The sequence below is a fragment of the Paramormyrops kingsleyae genome, chromosome 10 (assembly GCF_048594095.1).
Source record: "Paramormyrops kingsleyae isolate MSU_618 chromosome 10, PKINGS_0.4, whole genome shotgun sequence".
In the NCBI taxonomy this organism is placed as follows: domain Eukaryota; kingdom Metazoa; phylum Chordata; class Actinopteri; order Osteoglossiformes; family Mormyridae; genus Paramormyrops; species Paramormyrops kingsleyae.
In genome coordinates, this window is record NC_132806.1 from 32656963 (window position 1) to 32678516 (window position 21554).

The 21554-nt window shown below is 43.4% G+C and overlaps 1 protein-coding gene across 6 annotated transcripts in view; it reads right to left on the minus strand.

Annotated features, from left to right (window-relative positions):
• The window catches only part of LOC111847952 (rap guanine nucleotide exchange factor 6-like), a 44733-nt gene extending 23587 nt beyond the window's left edge, over window positions 1-21146 (minus strand). For 2 of the 6 annotated variants that reach the window (XM_072717706.1, XM_072717705.1), the window contains exons 1-5: window positions 21003-21146; window positions 8064-13276; window positions 1755-1886; window positions 1310-1490; window positions 777-913 (exon numbers count right to left, since the gene is read on the minus strand). In XM_072717706.1, coding sequence (XP_072573807.1) covers window positions 777-913; window positions 1310-1490; window positions 1755-1886; window positions 8064-8117 — 504 coding nt within the window. In that variant the 5' untranslated portion in view covers window positions 8118-13276; window positions 21003-21146. Of the gene's footprint in view, window positions 1-776; window positions 914-1309; window positions 1491-1718; window positions 1887-8063; window positions 13277-21002 lie in introns of those variants that run through there. The other 4 variants (XM_072717703.1, XM_072717702.1, XM_023819590.2 and 1 more) reach the window with 3 other exon arrangements.
• Window positions 21147-21554: the final 408 nt, after the last annotated feature.

Below are 21554 nucleotides of genomic sequence, written 5' to 3' on the forward strand. Positions count from 1 at the left end.
GAACTGTAGGCTGCAGCTGACACTGTAAAATGGACTGATTTACTTGGCCATTATACAGCAATGCAGAGAAAACACAGGACCTAATAACTTCCGGAAGATGGCTTTTACGGATCCCCCGCTATGTTTAATATCCGGAAACAGGCACCGTGGCTGGGAGGCATCGTTTGGTTTCTCCAAAGATAAACCCATCCAGACATAGGGAATGAAAGATGGCTGATCTGACAATAATACTTATCCTCATTGTTCAAGGGTACAGGTTCCTTATGATATGTTATGCATCTTCTTGGTCTTGGATGGAAGCAGTTTCCAAATGTCAGTGCTGCCATAAATTCCAGCTTGGTGAAATTCTGGGGCTACAGATTTTGTTGAGACTTGGTCACATAGGAGCTGATTCAGTTCTGCGCTCATTTTTGAGGCTGTCCTTTTCCGGTGTAACTATTCTCTCAATTGTCTATCTCTCTCTGCGCAAGAGCTTCAATTTGCAGCCACAGCATCTCCTTGCCTGTGCAGTTTGCCTGTGCAGTTTGCCTGTGCAGTTTGTCTGGATGCCAACTCAGGATACTGACTATATGGCCTCTATGGAACACTTAGCTGTCTCATGGTGCTTCAGAAACTCACATTTCAAAGTGTTGATTTTCAGGTCCTTCTTCTATGGCTGAAACATACTACTGACTGGCATTCAACCTAACAGGACTCACCTTTGTAGCTGTGGTTGTAGCTGTGAATCAGTTACATTTCTTCTTTTTCTTTTTTTGCAAAATCCTACAGTCGCCTACCTGTTGTCCATCCCGCAGGATAACTGTTCCGGCCTGTTCCACCACCTCAAACACCATGACAGCGCAGAGGTCCCTCCTGACAGACATGGTCATGTTGGCGAATGCAGGCAGTTGGTGCATGAACTCCAGCAGTTGCTCTGCAGGAGAAATATGAAGGGAGTGTGAAGAGCAGTATAGAGCATGGGTTCGAGCTGGCGAGGCCGTCTACGGCAGAGAGTTGGTTCGGATCTCTCCACACCAGCAATACTAAATCAGATCTGAATGAACTGCTTAGGATTCAGCTTAGTTGGTTCAGATTAAGCTTGTTCCGGTTATCCTTCTCAGGGGAACTCCCTCAGGTATGAAAACTTTTTGTATGACCTCTTAAACCTTACCAGAGAGAATAAAATACTTTATTAATTTCCCTCTTTTTCGATGTCCTAACTCAGATCAGTGACATGCAAATTACTTTAGCTGCAGCAAGCTAATACCAGCTAACAGCCTGCAGGCATCGCTAACGATACGCTAACGAAAGGCTCAGATAAAGCTCTCACCTATGTCCTGGTCGCTGCGATCTGCTGGATCCTTCTCGAGGCTCTCTCGAACCATATCCCTGCCTAGCAACGAGTCTGCAGCTCTCTCAATATCTTCATCATCCTCCTCCTCTTCTTCTGAGTCAACAGCTGTCTCTGGGAGACCGCACAAGTCCACATTACTCATCTCACCCTCTGCCGCCTGTCAGAAGCACAAAGCAGGTTAGAAATGGAAAGAAAATGGAAAAATTATCAATTCACAAAATTAGCGCTTTACACTTTAAACCTTTTTCACAGTGCAAAGAAATGGACCAGGAATCACCGCTATCCCTTTTATCATATTTCCTTTTTTTGTGTCTTTATAAAATCTTTTGTAAGTATATTCATATTTGTACATGCATATATAACTATACGTGTTTATTTAACTTACGTTTTTGAATTCAAAAGTAGTGTAAACACCATGCACCTGGTAGATGTCTGATAGGCTACTACTCCCAGAGTCACTGCCAATGCTGCATCCTGATTGGCTGGCTGGGACATGCATCATATGCTGGTGGGGATGGTCAGTGAGGTACATTTTGTTGAGATCTCCGGGCAGCTGCATCCAGGAACAAGAACATGACATATCATTTGAAGTGTCTTATGGATACGACCTGACAGGTGCTCCATATGCCCCTTATCATACCAATGACAGAAGACACTCCTTTTTGCAAAAAAAAAGCTTACAGACCCTTTGAAATTATCTGGATTTCTACATGAATGGTTTCTAAAATAGGTCATAATAATGCATAAAACCAAACAACACACATAACAATTTATGTCTCGTTTTACTTAAAAACATGTTTCAAAGTATCTCCTAACCATTGAACTGGTCTGATCAGCAGGTTTGCTTACTTTTTTCTGCCAATGACCGTCATTGAATAATAATAATAATAATAATAAATAAAAATAAAAATAATAATAATCCTAACAAAAACAATAAGGTTCCATAGCACTACGTGCTTTGGACCCTTAATAATAATAATAATGATAATAATAATAATAATAATAATACCCTTTCCTTGGCTATATGAAGTAATGGACTTTTCTGTATGCAGCTGTTTTCTGCCTATTTTTGGGTTAATATAGGGTTAATATCCAACTTTGGCTGTTTTGGTTGCCGTCTTTATTTTCACAGTAGGGAGTTACATCATTAAAAGACCATTTTCCGCATGACTATTTACAGAAGCTTATCACATGCCATAAACCAAACAACATTTATTGCTTTTATAATTTATTTACACTTATCAAATTATCATTATTATTTAATGATTCATTATATTCATTAATAAAGGTCTGGAGATTAAGAAAGACTTTACGGTTCATTAACTTTTTTATATGCTTCGTACAGATTAAACAAAATAAGCTTTGAGAAATGACTACATTCACTACTCCCACATTGTTGTTCTTTAGATATTTACCAAGAAATGTAAAATGTTTTCCTTTGAATGTCTTCAAAAATCATAACATGCCATCGCCAGGTCATCTCCCACTGTTCCGATTCCCGAATGGACTCAGCTGGGATCTACCCACTTATGTTAGGTACATTTGCCAGATCCAGGCCAAGCCCGCTTTTACCCGTCAGTGAAGTAAGATTCCACTGTGGCAAGAAGGACAAAGACGAGGCAGAAAAGCTGGATGTCCGAATCGCTCCATGTGGATTTTAGCCTGATAAGCTTATTAAGATAAAACTGAAAGGACTGAGCTCACACTTGAGTGTTTGTATATCATGCCCATAAGCACAGCAAACACATATCATATAAACCGTAATTAATTGTTGCCATGGGGATAGATTTCATGTGAATAATGGGTGGGGGGGGGGGGCGTAGCTGCTCTCTCCCACACGATATATTTATGATTATTGCACAGAATTAGTCCATCATCTCACCCCTAAATTTATGCCTCTGAGTACGATGCGTGTTAAGTTGCATTCTTTTGCTTTGGAATAGATGTGTGTTACGAGTAGTGTTGAGAGAGGATCTTTGTGCTTTAGGGGATTTCATTCACGATTGCCAGTGACAAACGAATGGGTAACAGCAGATACCTGATATGTCCTTAAGATTGACTTGCTCATGAATTGCTGATTTCCAGCAAAACGGGGCTATTCACGGAGTATAAGGCATATTTGCCATATGGATACTATTCTAACAACACAATTTGTGTATAATACGCATATAGCTTAGAATCAATCACCAGGCTCCAAACAAGAGCAACAGGAATCATATTATTATATGTTTTTAATATATAATAAGGTCCACTAATAATTTACTCTTGGCAAAATATAGGATTGGTTTCCCAGACAAATTAATCCTCTCATTCCACTTTCATTCTTTTTCACTGGTTTGTAACTATTTCTGTGTTGCTACTTTGTAACATGATTATTTGTGAATGCAAAGTAAAGCATGCAATTGTTGGAAGATGAATGATTGTTTGGATGGATGGATGGATGGATGAATGGATAGATGTATGGTGGAGACTGTTGTAACCAAAAAAAAGATCCATTCCCTTCCTTTAATCTCGCATAAAAAATTTTTGCTGATGAAATGTTGCTATACGACACCTGTCTTTGAAACTTGCGTCAGTACAGAGGTCAGCAAACCACAGGGAGCAGCGGCGACTTGCCGACATCAGCGATTCCAGGCATGGCAGCTAAAAATGATCGAAGCCTAGCATGGCTTCGCTTAAGCTTATTCGAAATTAAGAGTTAAAGAATAGTCTGCACACAGACTTCACATAGCCATTGTGAGCGACTAACTTGGCACATAGTGTTTTAATTAGAGATTTTACTGAATCAGTCTTGACTTCAGTTCTGAAACAAATCCCATTGCATTCATACATTGATGAGTGGCATCATACCTGAGATATTAAAAAAGCAAATATTTATCCATCTAAGAACTCCTTTGTGATGTAACAGACGTTATCAGTTTAGGTAACACATTTAGAGACCCCACAGAATGCAAATCGAAATTTTGCAGGGTTTGAAAAGGATGAAATAGTTTGACAACCATATTGGAACATGGCAGAGGGCCCAATTGGACTTGATAAGCTTCTAAATTGGCAAGTTACAATATCGTTTAAGAGGCATTAGAGCAAAGAATGAAGAAAGAGCACAACTGGCCCTTTCTAGCCCTCCTGCTCCTGCGCCAGCTGCTAATTGCGGTATAGACTGCAGTTGATAATCAGCTGCTAATTGCGGTATAGACTACAGTTGATAATCAGCTGCTAATTGCGGTATAGACTACAGTTGATAATCAGCTGCTAATTGCGGTATAGACTACAGTTGATAATCAGCTGCTAATTGCGGTATAGACTGCAGTTGATAATCAGCTGCTAATTGCGGTATAGACTACAGTTGATAACAGCTGCACTAGTAGCTTTAAAGGATGATTGTGCACACTCGTGCACACTCTGATATTGTCGTAATATAGGTGACAGTGACACGGGAATCCTTGGCTCACCGCCAGGCATGGGGCAGCAGACATTCCAATTGGACACCATTAAAACTGTGATTAATTGTTCATGGGTGCATGCATTTTTAATAAGTCCGGGGTCTGTCAAGGCGATGATATGTGATTACAGTAAAACAGAAAGGAAGAGTTCTATCTGCTGAATGCACAAAATCACCCCGGAGATTTATTTACAGCAGGGAGGCTTTAACAAAATTAAACACAACATTAATGACCCACACTGTATGTTTGACCAAGAAGACATCATTTATTATATATAAGCAGGGAGAGTACATGTAAGTCCCGAATCTTCATGTGGTGACTGCACCCTATTGCAGGCAGCATGCAAATATATACAAATATATACATGCACTGCATCCCCGTAGTGAATAAAGGCCTCTAAGATGGATGGATGGCGTGAGATTCAGTGTTCTGTTCTTAGCATAAAGAATAATTTAAAATGCTATTTAGTTCCCTTTCATTTTATAGAATATGATCTAAATTGGCATCAGTTTAGGGAATCACTAAGGCCAAGATGAAGACAGCAGTCATCAGTGAAGAACGTACAGGTCCCCATATGGCATGACTGAATTGGTAGAAGGTTGACCAGTGAGAGACAGGAAGCATGCATCGCAACATGCAGCATCGCAGGCAGCGTAGCAGGTAGCGCCACATGCAGCATCGCAGGCAGCGCCACATGCAGCATCGTAGTCAACAGCACATGCATCATCGCAGGTGTCATGGCAGGCAGCTCTACATGCATCATCGCAGGCAGCATCGCAGGCAGCTCCACATGCATCATCGCAGGCAGCATCGCAGGCAGCTCCACATGCATCATCGCAGGCAGCATCGCAGGCAGCTCCACATGCAGCATCGCAGGCAGCATCTGGCTGTGCAGAGGCCACACACTCACTCAGAAGACTTTTCACTTTGACCTTGCCTTGGCCTAACACATTTATGAATGCGTGTGTCATCTGAGCCACAAAAGAGGCCTCTTCAACAGAGAGAGAGAGAGAAACCCTAACATTGTGTATCATGCCGTACCCAATGCTCAGAGAAATGCTGTAATCTCCAGCGGTAGATAAATTTAGATTTTACTCATCTGTAAAGAGCAGGTCTCGAAAGAGCTGCCAATGGCAGCGATGTTTCGACCAGGCCAAAGTAATGCAAGCAAACAAAACCTACGATATACTGAAGCTTTACTGCGCTAGAAGTTGTATTGCCAGGAATATGACAGGGAACAAGAATGATGTGTTGCATAATTTAGCTGTAGCCTCTATCCTATAAATATAATGGGTGTAGCGGTTAAGAGCTTCCAGGCATCATGTCCAGGGACGTGTGGCGTGTCAGCTGGACAGGAAGGGAAGGCGATAATGATCAATATTAGAGTGCATTAGGGATTCTGCCGTTCTGCTCCTCATCTGTTTATACTCTATAGATTACATCGCCTTTGTTTATCGTTGTCAGCTATGACGGAGGTACTTTCATTACCTACCCCAGGACAACATTTCATGTGGTACAGTTCATACTTCCACTTTCATTCATATAAGAATTTTCACCCCTCCACAAATCATTTAGGCAGTTTTCCTTCCTCAGATTAAATGTAAAAAAACCAGCCCAGTTGCTCATATTTTTCAGGTTTAAGTTCAGCTTCAGTTACTGTACAGTGCAGATGCCGCGATCTTAAGCACTGCAGATGTTTTTTATGTCTCCTAGAGAGAATGGAAAAGAGTTTTAGTCCCTGGACACATTTCCTTCCTGCTGCAGTGTTTAACCGTCTATCCGAGGCCTGCCTTTTAAAACACAAAGGGCCTTCTTCACTCTTTGCAAACGTTTACTCTTTTCTTGACTCTCTTGCATGAGGATTTGTGTGAAAGCATTGTCAGGTGCACTGCATGTTTTACTTTCTCTAAGTAAAAACGTTTTAAACCCAAACCCTTCTCTGTTGCACAGCCCTGTCGTTCACTGCATGGTTCATCTGATCTACAAGCCCTTTGATCAATCTGATTGCAGTTGTGCCTCAAAAAAGCTCTTAAATTATTCAAACAACAAGTTCAATTAAATCCTAATAATGCCAACTTCCAGTGGTGCCACTTCCACTATGCATTATGACTTCACCTCATGTTCACCAGCTGAAAAGATGTTTATGGGTAAAATTTTAGTGATGCAAATGCAAAAGTTTTTAACTGTGTCGCTGCTGTTTCTGTAGCGGTTTGGGCAAGTTGAATGGTTGTGGCAACAGGTGATTTATTTAACAACGAAATGGTACCATGACAGAATGAGTAATGTTAATGCAGGTTGTGCTGAGAGTCGAGTGACACCATTGATCTGGAAGACGCTTCCTCCTCGTCTGCTATCCATTCAGTAGGGACAATGAGTATCTTACAATGAGTATCTCACAATGAGTATGTCTAAATCAGGGAATGCTTTGGACAAATGGCCAAAAATTTGAGGTGCTTGAGTTTGTTAATTATGCTAATACCCTTCCTGTATAATTGATAAACACTTTATTTACCATTTACACAAGTACATTGGAATTCCTCTCATTGCCTCCCCCATCTAGCTCTCCATAGCTTGGGGGTCACAGCACAGGGTCAGCCAACAGGTGGTAGCTAAGGGCCTTGCTCAAGGGCCCATGAACGTGAAATTGTTCTGCTGAGGCTTGAACAGGTGGTCTTCCAATCGCAGGCACAGAGGCTTAGAATGGGGAGCCAATCACAGCCTCGAAAAGCGACATGTGACACATACAAGGATGAAATCCATGACTTTGGCATTATTAGCATCATGCTCTAACCAGCTGAGTCAACCAGCCAATCACTGCAAGATACTAATATTGAGATTACAGTGTTACAGCCTTAGAAAGCTTGACAAGGTTTGGGCCACGGGGCAAGCCGTCCACAGCGAGACGTCAGGCTCCAGGAAACTGATTCAGCTGCCATTTGGATCCCATACAGAATCACCAACGCTCAATCGATCGAAAGACTCATCACACCGTCAGAGTGGAAAAAGGCTGCTTATGCTTCATGGTTCACAAGCAATACAATGACAAATTGTCACCTGCAGTTTGTGAGTCGGTGACACTGCAAACTTTGATCTGTTTCACATCCTTTCACAGCTAGATCTCCTCATAAATGGGAATTATAAACAATTACAAAACCTGACGAGAAGTAAACTCAAAAATGAATGTCTCATATATATAGTCACAGAGAGACTTTGTCTTTTATCTACCTTCCACACACAAGCATCATAAGACATTGAAAGAAGAATAAAATACAAAATACAGTGCTTACTTTGGGGGACCATGGCTGCAAGCAGTTGGCATAGCAACGGACAAGGAAGGCCATTTCCTGAACCGAAGTTTATCCTTTCAAAGGAAGGACAGAGCCAACACAGATCAGGTGGTGTTTCTGAGCTCAGGTTGAACAGGAGACTCCTTAGGGAACCATGGCAGTACGAGTCGATTTAAAGTCCAAAAATTAAAAGCCAGTTATGATATGTCTATGAATTGCTGGTAATGTGCCAGAGAAAACACAAAGAGTCTAATTTAAAAAATGATGGAATAATCAAAAAAGTTGCAAATGCCAGTTCCAGACTGCAGACAGGAAATTCTCTGCTTTTCATCTGTTTGAGCCTGAGTGTGTGGCTTGCAGCCCAACCATTACCACTGCAGATATCACACATCCGGAATTCTCACATCACAAAGGTGCGTGTCGATCGCTGGCTCCGTGGACGTGTTCATGCCTGTGCCCTGCTTATCACCTGCAGACAGGTAGAGACCCTTCCACACATGCTATCTATCCCACAGCGAGAAAAGTCATCTTCCGCCACAATCTGCAAATCCTTGGCATCCTTGCATTGTCCAATATTTAGTTCCCAGAATCAGAAGGAAAGAGATGAAAAGGGTATTTTTCAGTTTCACCTATGCGAGCCTTTTCAGAGAGAGAAAGGGAGAGAGAGAGAGAGAAAGAGAGAGGGAGAAAGAAAACAGGAGAGAGGAAAGGAGAACTAATGAGCCCAAGTCAGCAGTCCAATGCCTGTCCAACGGCAGCCCCAGTTCCCAGTGCACTGCAGCTGCCTTGCTACAGCAGCAGTGGTTTGCCAGTCCATCTCCTGGGCCAGACCGCTAGCATCTGTCCCCTCCTCTGTGCACATCCCCGACTAGCAGTCGGCAGCTCTCCCCCAGGAGAACCGCCCATCGATTCGACACTCCGCCGCAAGATGGAACAACTGAGAAGGAGAGGAGAGGGAGGGGAGGGAGGGGAGTAGAAAAGGATGACATCACCTGTGCAGAGAGAGGGGATCGAGCGTCGGGGGAAACTGCATTAGACGGATTGGCTGTCTGGCAGAGAGCAGAGAGCGTCCTTATTGATCGAGAGGTACACAGGACTCCACACAGTTGTGCTCCAACAAAAAAAAATAAAATAAAAAGGAAATAAATAACAAAGTAAATTCATGAATCACCCACAGATGCGCATAACAAACAGGCAGGGCTGCAGAAATCAAACAAAATGCATGTAAATATGCAAATTGCATTTCCTCCTGCAAAGGCCGTTTGAAGGCAGAGCTGTGTTTGCGAGATGAAAGTGCATTAATGTGTGAGGCTTTTTGTTCACGCTTAAATGGTAAGACAGAGCAAAATCAACGGCCATGACCTAAATATCAACGGCATCGCAGAGAAGAGGCAACACTCTTAGTTAGAGAACTGGCAAGACCTATTTCAGCAGATGAAATGTGTGCCTTAAACCTTTAATCATCCACTGCACCAGTTCAGTAAAGGGAATAAAATTTTATTTTGCTCTCAGTTTCCCCTGAAGTAAAGATGACATCATCTTTTTTAGCAGCGGCCAATGAGAGGACGACACAGGATGCTGTTTGCCTAGAAGTGTGCTGGGTACAGTTAGAAATATAATGAAGGCTGACAATTTACTCTAACTGCCCAAAAATAGTTATTCTTCTTTTTTTAAAAAAAAAACTGCAGCTTCTCACAGAGGATACCTTTGACTTTCTGAGGCAGAAGACACCTCTGAATGGCGCATTCGTGCTCATCTTTTATGTAAGGCGTAGGGTCTGGGAAACAGCCCCCCCACGCATCGCCCGCTGCAGCTCGCCCGCTGAGCCTAACGCCCACTGTCACACACAAAACTCCATCTCGCTTCTCTCTCCTCCCCGTCACGCATTTCTCTACAAAAGAAAGACACAATCTCTCCAACGTTAGCCAGAGGTTTCCTCCCAGGAACACCTGTGCTTCCCAAAGCGGTGCTTAAGGCTAGTAAGCAAAACGTGTGAGTGGACATGAAATACAGTAGGTGGCGCATTCAGCAGAACATACTGTATGATATACCTGCTATACAGAAAACCTATTATAAATATACTGGCCTAATTTGATTAAACTGTAGCATTATTATAGTTTTATATTATAATACATTGTAAACCTTCTCTTCAGGACCACATTGCTGTTGTAGGGGAGGAGAAGTTGGTAACAGTCTATAGTAAATGAAAATATTCACATGCGGTGCATTTAAATCACGAAACCCTGAAAATTAATTTCAAAGAGATACACATAGGGATATTAAAAATATATACACATCTATATTTAAAAAATATATATTGCAGAAGCTGAAATGCGAGACTGACAGGCCCAAGAGAGGAGCTGCTGTTTTCACTCGGTCGCCAGACCAGTTGCTCAGTGGCAGCTCTGAAAAGGCAGCCTGATGACAGAGAGAGAGGCTTCCACGGCACTGAGGGCAGGGGAAAGCGAGCCCGCCCCTGCGCGCATGTGTGTGTGTGTGTGTGTGTGTGCGGAGGAGGGAGTCAGCAGGGGGAGTGGGGTTGCAGGGCCGTCGTCCTGGCGATGACGTAATCTCCTAAAATTAGCAGCAGCGGCAGGGGCAGAGACAGAGGCAACGACAGAGGCAGAGACAGAGGCAGAGACAGAGGCAAAGGCAGAGACAGAGGCAGAGGCAGAGGCAGAGGCAAAGGCAGAGACAGAGGCAGAGGCAACGACAGAGGCAGAGGCAGAGACAGAGGCAGCACAGCGAGAACGAAAATATTTAGCCTCGGTATCCAGCCGTGACGCTTCCAGCAGACCAAACATCTTCATCGCTCATTCAACTCAGCCTAATGTGACTGAGCACTAGGAAATATCAGCAGACAGTAAAACGAGTCCCCAGTTACTCCACTGCAAGCGGCAGCCCGATATTTTCCCCCATTTGTAATCCCTGTCTGGTAAGGCACATACGCCACAGAAGTTTGTCAAATGCATGAGAAATTCTGCAGTACAAAAGAATTCAGATGATTCCATCCCTTCAGCAGCAGAAATGGGAGTAATGAAATATTCTCAAGATCTTAGTCAGCAGCATGTAACCTGGGGGGGGGCATTTATGCCTTTTATATTAGGATGCAGAGCAGGTTGACAGAGGGGACACCATGTGATAATCAAGGAAAGAGAGAGACTGCAGGAAACAGCCATCACATGAAGTCTGGGTTTTTAAGGTTTTCCCACCCAAGCCTAAAATGAATCATCGCTGTCTCTTATTGCTCAAGGAATGAATTGCAAACACGCGCTGAACTCCATCAGCCTCACGTCTGATGGATGTGTGTCTGTACATCGACGTCTCCCAGTTAATATACAGGGAAAGTCGCAATGCTCACCTGTTTCCTGGTTAGAGAGCAAAGCATAAGGAAGCCTGCAGGACAGATCCCAGAGACTGGGGGAATTATTCATATTACTTGTGTTCCTCTTATGGAATGCACCGAAAGCGCTGAAGGACCGGAATAGTGCCTTGAAAGAAGGATATGAAAGGCGTAATTCATAAATTTAGTCCTGGAAATGATTTTCTTAGACCTTCTTTGAATTGCACATAGGTGCTGAAACTGACAAAGCCATATAAAATTTAAATATTTAATAGTTCTCGGCTTATTTCAGCATTTATTTTCGAAATTTGACAGGACGTCCGGCACTTCCATTAGGAATTGCGGTTTACAGCAGACATTGTCGTGGCTGCTGCAGTTCCTAGTGACGATGCACCATTTCGGGAACACGGTCCGCCTTCTTCATATGGCCTGCTTAGCGCCAATGCAGGGGGCCGCTAACATAGGCAGAATTAACGCGATGGATGGATGTACGGATATTTAGACATAACCTTTAACTCCAGTGACACAAGAGAGGTATTTGCATCAAGATGTTTCTGCATTGAGTAAACCCTGGATTAATAGGTTTCCTGCTAAGATGACTTGAGAAGGAATGCAAGCAGAATAGTCAGCAAAAATCCTCTATGGTTCGTACACAATATATATGTTGATAATCTGAAATTATCTTAATGGATGAATGATGATTACAATTTTTCCTAATCATGATAGATGGTTTAATTAACAATTAACAACATCATTACTGCATTATGTTTATATAGTTAAAGTACATAAATAAGTTATGTTATATAAAGTTATAGTACTAAAATTGTATTACTAATATTGCATATACTGTGTAATAAATGCAGAAGTAATAGTGCCACATTAATACTGGATTAGTAGTATACTGCTGCAATACTGTAAGATACTGCCTTTCAGATTGCAGGGATGCCAGGCGGCCCCTCTAAAGTAGACGTCCTAGACAAGACCGCCTTCTCTGAACTCCCTGCAGGAAGAGATTTGCTTCTGTGCAGTGATGTCATCATTGTTCTTCAATCCAGATAACCCAAAATTCTCATTGACTTTCCCAGCCCGGTGCTGTACAGAGAATCAGCAGTTACTGTTTACTGTGAAGAGGGTACATGAGCGCATTGCTCTATTACACCCTAACTGGGAGTATCACCCTCGTCTTGGTGTATAATCAGTAACTGGGTGTCGGGTGGAGGGCTTGCAGGAGGGAAGTCTCTTCCAAATGTATAGTGCTCTTGAGTTTCACTGAGCCGTATTTCTTTGATTTAAAGGCTCCTTCAGCATGTTTCTTGACTCTCTTTTAGCCTTCAGGGTTTCACTTTAAAGTCCCTTATCTATTGAACGCTGTGGGGTCCTGTCCCCTTGTCCTTTAGCTATTGAACGCTGTGGGGTCCTGTCCCCTTGTCCTTTAGCTATTGAACGCTGTGGGGTCCTGTCCCCTTGTCCTTTAGCTATTGAACGCTGTGGGGTCCTGTCCCCTTGTCCTTTAGCTATTGGACACTGTGGGGTCCTGTCCCCTTGCCCTTTAGCTATTGAACGCTGTGGGGTCCTGTCCCCTTGTCCTTTAGCTATTGGACACTGTGGGGTCCTGTCCCCTTGTCCTTTAGCTATTGAACGCTGTGGGGTCCTGTCCCCTTGTCCTTTAGTTATTGAACGCTGTGGGGTCATGTCCCCTTGTCCTTTAGCTATTGAACGCTGTGGGGTCCTGTCCCCTTGTCCTTTACCTACTGGATGCTGTGGGGTCCTGTCCCCTTGTCCTTTAGCTATTGAACGCTGTGGGGTCCTGTCCCCTTGTCCTTTATCTTGTGGGTGATCTGTGGTCCTGTCCCCTTGACCTGCTTGCTGTCTACATCAAAGCAAAAATCATTTATTTAGTTTATGCACAAAAACCAGTAGAATATGTACATTTTGCATTAAAAAGCTGCATGTTCATTTTTAATTAAGACAAATGTTATTTTAGATAAACTTTTAAGTTTATAAGTATATTAAAACTGTAATGTAAGTCAAGCAGGACCTCTGGATTCGGAACATCAGAAAAAAAGACATCATATGGCTTGTGCTGGATTAGGCATGGTGGTGCAGTGGTGCAGTGGTCAGCACTGGTGCCTCACACCTCTGGGATCAGTGTTTAAGTCTCTGCCATGGCTCCATGTGTGTGGAGTCTGCATGTTTTCTCTGTGTTGTGGTGGATTTTCCCCCAGGTACCCTGGCTTCCCCCCATTGCAGTTAACACATTGCTGGTGAGTGTGCACTGTGCTGTGCCCCCAGACCCTGGAACCCCCATATCCCGGAATAGGATAAGCAGTTACACAGTTCTCCTGTGCCCCTGCGTGTTAGATTTACTAAACCTTAACCACAGCCTACTAACACTTACACATTTGACTGGACAATATACTTCACATGCTAGATTACACAGTGGTTAGACAATACAGGACTTATTCAAAAGGAAAACAAACCAGTGGACCTGCACTGGCCTGTGAGTTCACATGCACTCTGGGCTGACCGCAGGCACTCAGGCAGGGATACAGCGGCCGCCCAGGGAGAGGGGACACACTGCAGGGAGAGGGGACACACTGCAGGCTGATGTAGGGAAAAGGCCTGAGGAGCAGTGATCTGCTGAGGTCAAATAGGGAACATCTGCCCAAGCAAACCATGAACACTAACATGACTAACTGAGAGTTCTGACTATTTGAGTACAATAGAGGCAACTGATAAAAACTAGCATAATGTTTCAATTTCAGTATATTTTTGGACAATCTCAGTTCGTTTAAAAGCCTTGCATTTCCAAAGGCTGTAGCAATCCTCAGCAATGTGGTGCTAGAACATGTGATTGTACTAAGCACTGTCATTTTTAACACATTCAACACATTTTAACTCTCCAAATAAGGTACAACTGGGGGAGTAGGGAGTGCTTGGTGCGGATTCTAGGGGAATTGCTCTTGTCCAAGCTCACTATACTGATAGTGGTCATTGCCCCTTTAAGACATGGGAAACTGGGATTGTAATAAACTGGGTATAGAGATAGAGTGCAGATATAGAGATAGAGTGGCAGATATAGAGATAGAGCTGCGGTTATAGAGATAGAGCGGCGGGTATAGAAGGTTGATGTTAGTATGAGTGGGTTTGCAGTCTGTTCTAAAATTAACCAGTTCAGGAGAGTTTGTTTGGTTTCAAATGGATGCTCTTGTGAACTTCAAATATACCCCAGCTATGCATAAGCAAGGATGGTATTATAAATGGACAGGAATAATACGACCATCAAATGCAAAAATAAATTGTAAAAAATACAGCAAGTAGAAAAAGGAGAAACTGAGGAAGTTTATACGACGGATGCATGGAGAGAGACCAGCTGAAAAACAGGTTAGGCAGAAGAGCCTTCTCACCAAGCCTCTCAGAGACAGGTCATCTCTGGGCAGAAGCCAGATGAACCCGTCTGCCCGTCCACATCTGCTGTGATGTGGACAGACATCTGGAATAGGTGCATCCGGCAGAGAATGTGCCAACAGAACCACTGGGCACAACAGGCAGCAAAAATCTGTGCCACCTGACACAGCATGCTACAGAAATCTGTGCCTATTTCCAGGAGAAAGTAAGATATTTACCTGTTTAATGTGTGTTGACTCTGCCATGACATACTGCCTTATCTTTTCATCCTTATGCAAAGCAGAGTCTTTTATTGCAACAATGTGTGTGCTGTCTGTGTCAATTTGCTAACAAACTCACAAAACAGAAAGATGTGGAAGAATAACTAACAGGGTCATGGGGGTCCAGAAAAAGGCAGGGAACAACCCAGGATGGGGGGCCAACCAATCACAGGGCACCAACCAAACACAGGGCACCAACCAAACACAGGGCACCAACCCATCACAGGGCGCCAACCAATCACAGGGCACAAGGCAGGGAACAACCTAGGATGGGGCGCCAACCCATCACAGGGCACAAGGCAGGGAACAACCCAGGATGGGGGGCCAACCCATCACAGGGCACCAACCCATCATAGGGCACAAGGCAGGGAACAAACCAGGATGGGGGGCCAACCAATCACAGGGGGCCAACCCATCACAGGGCACCAACCCATCACAGGGCGCCAACCAATCACAGGGCACCAACCCATCACAGGGCGCCAACCAATCACAGGGCACAAGGCAGGGAACAACCCAGGATGGGGCGCCAACCCATCACAGGGCACAAGGCAGGGAACAACCCAGGATGGGGCACCAACCCATCACAGGGCACGCACACATACACCTATGGACAATTTGGCAACTCCTATTAACCTCAGCATGTTTGTAAGCTGGGGGGGGGACCGGAGAACTTGGATGAAATCCCATGATGACACATGGAGAACATGCAAACTCCAGACACATGGGGCCATGGCGGAGACTCGAACCCAGATCGCAGAGGTGAGAGGCAACAGTGCAAAGCACTGTGCCACTATGATTATTTTGTTATATATTATTTTATATATTTTTAATTATACACTATATGGACAAGTATTGGGACATCTGGCCATTGCACCTACAGGAACCTTTATGACATCACATTCTAAACCCACAGGCATCAGTATGGATCCCCCTTTGCATACCAAGACATTTTGGACAATTCTATGCTTCCAACATTGTAGGAACAGTTTGGGGAAGGCGGCCCTATTCTGTTCCAGCATGACTGTGCCTCAGTGCACAAAGCAAGGTCCATAAAGACATGGTTGGGTGAATTTGGTGTGGAAGAACTTGACTGGCTCACACAGAGCACTGACCTCAACCCCATTGAACATCTTTGGGACGAACTAGAATGGAGATTGTGAGCCAGGCCTTCATGTCCAACATCAGTTACCTCAGCCTGATCACAAATGCTCTGGATGAATGGGCAAAAAATCCCGCAGACACAGCCCAAAATCTTGGGGAAAACATTCCCACACCAAAAGTCCCCCACAATGTGATAAAAAGCTGTTATTGTGACATAGTGGGGACCATTTTTCAGGTCCCCACAAAGATCTGTGAATGCAATCAAAAACCAAAAAATACCAAAAGTCTCATATTTTGTTTGGCTACTTATGGTTAGGGTTAGGGCTGAATAGGGGTTAAGGTCATCATGTTGGGATTAGAGTTTTCATCATAGAAATGAATGAAAAGTCCCCACAAAGATATAATTACAAACCTGTGCGTATACAGTATATATATTTATATTTATTTATATATTCTGCCACTAGATGGCGCTATATGCTTAAATTGCTTCATACTTCCTCGCAATAATATTCTCTTCCAAACTATGTTCCATAGAAAAAGAAAATAATACATTAAGATAACGCGAACTAAGAATGCCTTACTTATGCTTACTGCTGGAAAACGTCCACAGGAGAATTTCAAAGACACCCACACTGTTTATGGAGGTGTGGCTAAAATCAATGCAGATGCAGGTGACATGCAAGTCAGTAACTAGATCACATTTAGATGCCGTGAAATCTTACCCATACAAGCCGTGGCAAGTGGCAGGGCTGAACTGTGTCCTGGGAAGTGCACACCATAAGGTGCAGTACATTAGAGAAAGTCTTTAATCGCGGTGCTGACCGTTGGTGGAGTCACATGTTAAGCGAATGGTAACAGTAACAGTGAGATGTTGGAGCGAAACCCGCACAAGGTCACTTTCCACGAGGTTCAGTCCAATCTGTTCCCAGATTTCACTGTATAAACTCTATAAACCTGTGTATAAGAGAGAAAAATTGTAAAGGCAGAATTTCTGCTGGAAAAAATCAGCCAGAGGGACACACTAAAGCTTTTGAAGTTAGATGTATTGATTGCTTCACAAAGGTTGGAATTCTTGATACATTTGCATTCAGAACAGGAAAGAGATCATATGACAAGGGCTCTGTACGGATTATGCAATGAAGTGAATTTATGCTACCAAGCACACACATAAACACGGACACGCCCATGTTGTGCTCAATGAGTCATCAAAAATGTATTATCACCGGTTGGACTCCTATAACCTGTATTTACAATAAAGCACTTAAAAAAAACTGTTGTGGTCTCCAGCCTCTTGAACAAACCTAAGACTCATTTAGGTAACACTGGAATTTCCCTGTTGTTTATATGAGATGAAAAGGTGATGTTAGATAAAGAGGCACATGGTGTAACTCCACCTTCTGAGGACCTGAGCTCCCTTGTAATCCCTCTTTTTACTCTGCTGAAATGACTGAGCTCTGGTCTAACAGCTAGAAGAGAGAGATGGGCCTGCAGGTATGAAACGCCGGGACACCCACAGAGCCTCCGTATTTCCACAGCACCTTCTCAGCTGCTCTGCTTTTAAATCGGGAGCTTTTGATGACATCATCATGCACACAACTCTGCTGATGTCATCATCATGCAAACCACCACGTGTTAACAGGGAAAGGGAAACCTGGACTGAGCCCTCATTCTCTCATAGTGAACGCAGCTGGAAAAATCATCAGGACCCCTCTACCCTCCACTGATGACATCACCCTCGAATGCTGCATCCGCAAGGCCTCCAGCATTGTGGAAGACCCCTCCCATCCCTGTCCCCCTCCCATCTGGCAGAAGGTACAGGAACATCCGAGCTCCTCTGCCAGCTCCTGCAACGGCTTCTTCCCCAAAGCTGTTAGGACTCTGAACTGTCTATCAGCCCCTTTATAAATCTGGTTCTACCACCAGCACTAACCACCTTATCCAATGGACACTTACACATTTCCTACATCTGTGACACATCCGTTGTATCTATTAATTAATTTCTTTTTCTACTGTATCTGTTGTATTGCGTGGGTAATCCCAGCTCAGCCAGGGCTTCTATTTATTTGTCATTGTTAATGCCAGCCTAATGCAAAAGAGGAGACTGACCATCAACAATTATGTGTGTGCATTTGGCCTATTCATTTATATTTCAGTCTGTTATTACTAGGATATTAATGCATATAGAAAATTCTGCGGGCTGTGAGCGCACTTTAGCAATACACTGTGGCCACCTTAGGGCATACATGCGCCACCCCTGGGACAGCCCAGTTATAAATGACTAGACCCGCCTCTGGTTTCAGCATATAAACATTACTGCATGCGAGCAGCATGGTGGCTTTGGTTGGAACTTTAGCCTCAATCCCTGTAACCCTGAATTAGGGAAGTGGTTGCAGAGGATGTATGTATGCACAGTACACTGCATTCACTGGAGGATCTGTGACAGTGTGCTGTAGAGGAGACAAAAGACACACAAACAAGAAAAGTCATTGTCTTTGGTTTCCTTGGCGCTGTGGGTTATTATGTTGGTTTCGTGGGTGAAAGTGCCCCAGTCAGGGAATGGGGTGTCCCTCAGTGGGTAAGGACGCTGTGTCTGTGAGCGGAAAATCAGCAGCTCGAATCCCGCGTATACATGGTCTTAAAATGCGTCGTGGGCGATCAGATCACAAGCAGACAGCTGAGACACATGCATCTATCACGCCTCTCCAAGGTGTCCAGCTGACCACTTGTGTTCATATCTCATTACTGCCCGGCGCAGTTACTGTAGCGTCCTTGTTTGGGATGCATCCAGGACACATTTGCATTTGCACTACAAAAAGCACGAGGTGAAACGCATCCCAGGACACCTCGGCAAGTGGTTTGTGTGATCGGATCACAATGCCTCTTGTATTTTGCACTGTCCACTTGTGAATCGATTTCCCAAGTTGCATTGGAAAAGCAAGTGTTACGAGGGCCAGCAGAGTGGTCGTTTGCCTCCTTAACCCCTAATCACCCCAGGGTCTGTCTGACGCTGCTTTCAGCTGCACCTTGCCTCGTATAAAAGCATCTGTTAAATGAATAGATTGTAATTAGCGACAAAAACAATCCATCGTTCCTGTGATCTCCATTTCAGGACAAGTGCAGTAACTAGTTTTCCTTCTTACAATTACAGCCAGTTGGATTCAGAGAAACTTGGGTTTTTAGTATTTCTAACCCTAACTAATGGGGAGCTTGTCAGTGTGGCTTTGCTCTTATTGCAGTATTTGTTACTTACCACCCTACATGAATATATATTTTGGCATGACAAATGAAGCGTCTAACTCGCAGGCCACTCACAGAGTTTTTCTCTGCTACCCCAACCATTATAGAGTATGAAAAATCTGGAGTGTAGCTTTTGTGACACGAGTGGTCATTCTTATGTATTCATTGTATGGATGCTAAACGGCTAGATTATTGTCTTTGCATGTCATTGGCTGGGTACAGATTAACACAGAGGTCATCCTAGGCTATAGTCCAAGGCCCTGGCAAACTTCAGAAAAAGTGGAATGGTCAAACTTATTAAATCTGGCCTGCAGATGGATCCACTGGCACCCTATGCTCTGGTTAGTGGATTATTTACATAATGTCTTTATTTTATTCCTTCATTTCTCATTTGGCTCAAAAAACAGCTCAACTGAGCTGCTTGGGAGAAGGTCTCCTACCCATTAAGCACTAAGCTTTTTTAAGTGTGAGACCCTGGAGTTTAGCTAAATCGGCAACACCTGAGTGTCCATGCCGATGTCACCCTAGGCCCCCCCCCCACCTGGCCCTGGTCATTGGGGCCCATAAAAATGTTTTTGTTGCTCCAAAGATGGTTTGACACACATGTATTCACACCAAAAGGGGGAGCAATTTGACAAGAACTGTGCTGCAAAACATTAGCTGGTAACACTAACACTGGTAACACTAACACTGGTAACACTATCACTGGTAACACTAACACTGGTAACACTAACACTGGTAACACTATCACTGGTAACACTAACACTGGTAACACTATCACTGGTAACACTAACACTGGTAACACTAACACTGGTAACACTATCACTGGTAACACTAACACTGATGTGAGCCCAGATGATTCCGATGTAAATAAACAAGTACCGAATTTTTAACGGTTAGAAGTTCTGCACGTTTTTTTTTTCCTGTTATGGTAATTGTACTTTTTTCTCATTGTTCAAGCAGTTGTGTTTCCATTAACAATTCCATTTAACCATTATTGAATGCAAAGAATATTGCATGTATATAGAATATAATAGAAGTTATGGGGTTAACCTTCCTATGGTGTTTGGGTCGGCACCGACCTCTTTGTAAGTTTAAAATGCATAAAAGCACCACATAAATTTGGTTACTGCATCAGGAACCTCTATTTAAACAAAATAATTTTTTTTTTTAAATGACTAGGCAAGGCATGCCCAGACATGTAAGGTAAGATAAAGCCAATTCAGTTTATTTATATAATTCTCTTGAGGTTTATTTTACAATTACTTTTCTATTGAAAACGAGAGGTATACTGTCAAAAGAAAGGTCCAGAAAGCCACACCAAAAATATTAAAACCAATCTTTTCATGGATAAGGAAGCTTAACAAGGTAACCAAGAGGTAAGAAACAAATTGGATGATAAATTATTGTTCTGGTATTTATGGCTGATTTAATACACGGGTCGGCACCGACCCATCTAACATTAGAGATAGGAACAGAAAACCCACTCAGGACAAAGGTTAATCACAAGACAGAGCCCTATTGGTGACGTTCCACTATGACCCAAAGCATTACAAAGAGCAGCTGCATAGCTGCATGGGAAGCACTGACCAGTGTCGCTGGCAGACTGCAGGAACCAGACTGCAGGATCCAGACTGCACCTTTGGAGAGTTCACATACTCTGCCAGTTCCACTTCTCTCTGCAACGCTCCCACACTCTGCTTTATCAAAAGCAGGATGTGGCGCTGAGGCACACTGAGCCACAAACCGCAGCAACATTGCGCCAGCAGATGTCTTGCAGAAACTGCTAAACATATTACCTGGTGGTCAGTTAAACTGCAAGACAAGCAGCCATTAACAAAGACCTGCAGCGCTCAAAGATGAGAACAATGAACAGCAGCTAAAATGCACATAATACAATACCTGCCACATAAAATAACTTTATGAAAGACTACAGTTCATTCAGACAGAGTTGTACAATGTCAAATAAACCTGTACAGACTTGGAATGGAGACGACGTGATCTAGCAAAAAAGTTAATACTACAAAGTCCATATCACTCACACGTATTTCAAATATAAATAATTACTGACACATAATACGGACCTCAAGTCAGGCAAGACGTCCTGTCAACAAAGCAGTGCAGACAAGCTGGTCTTTTTCT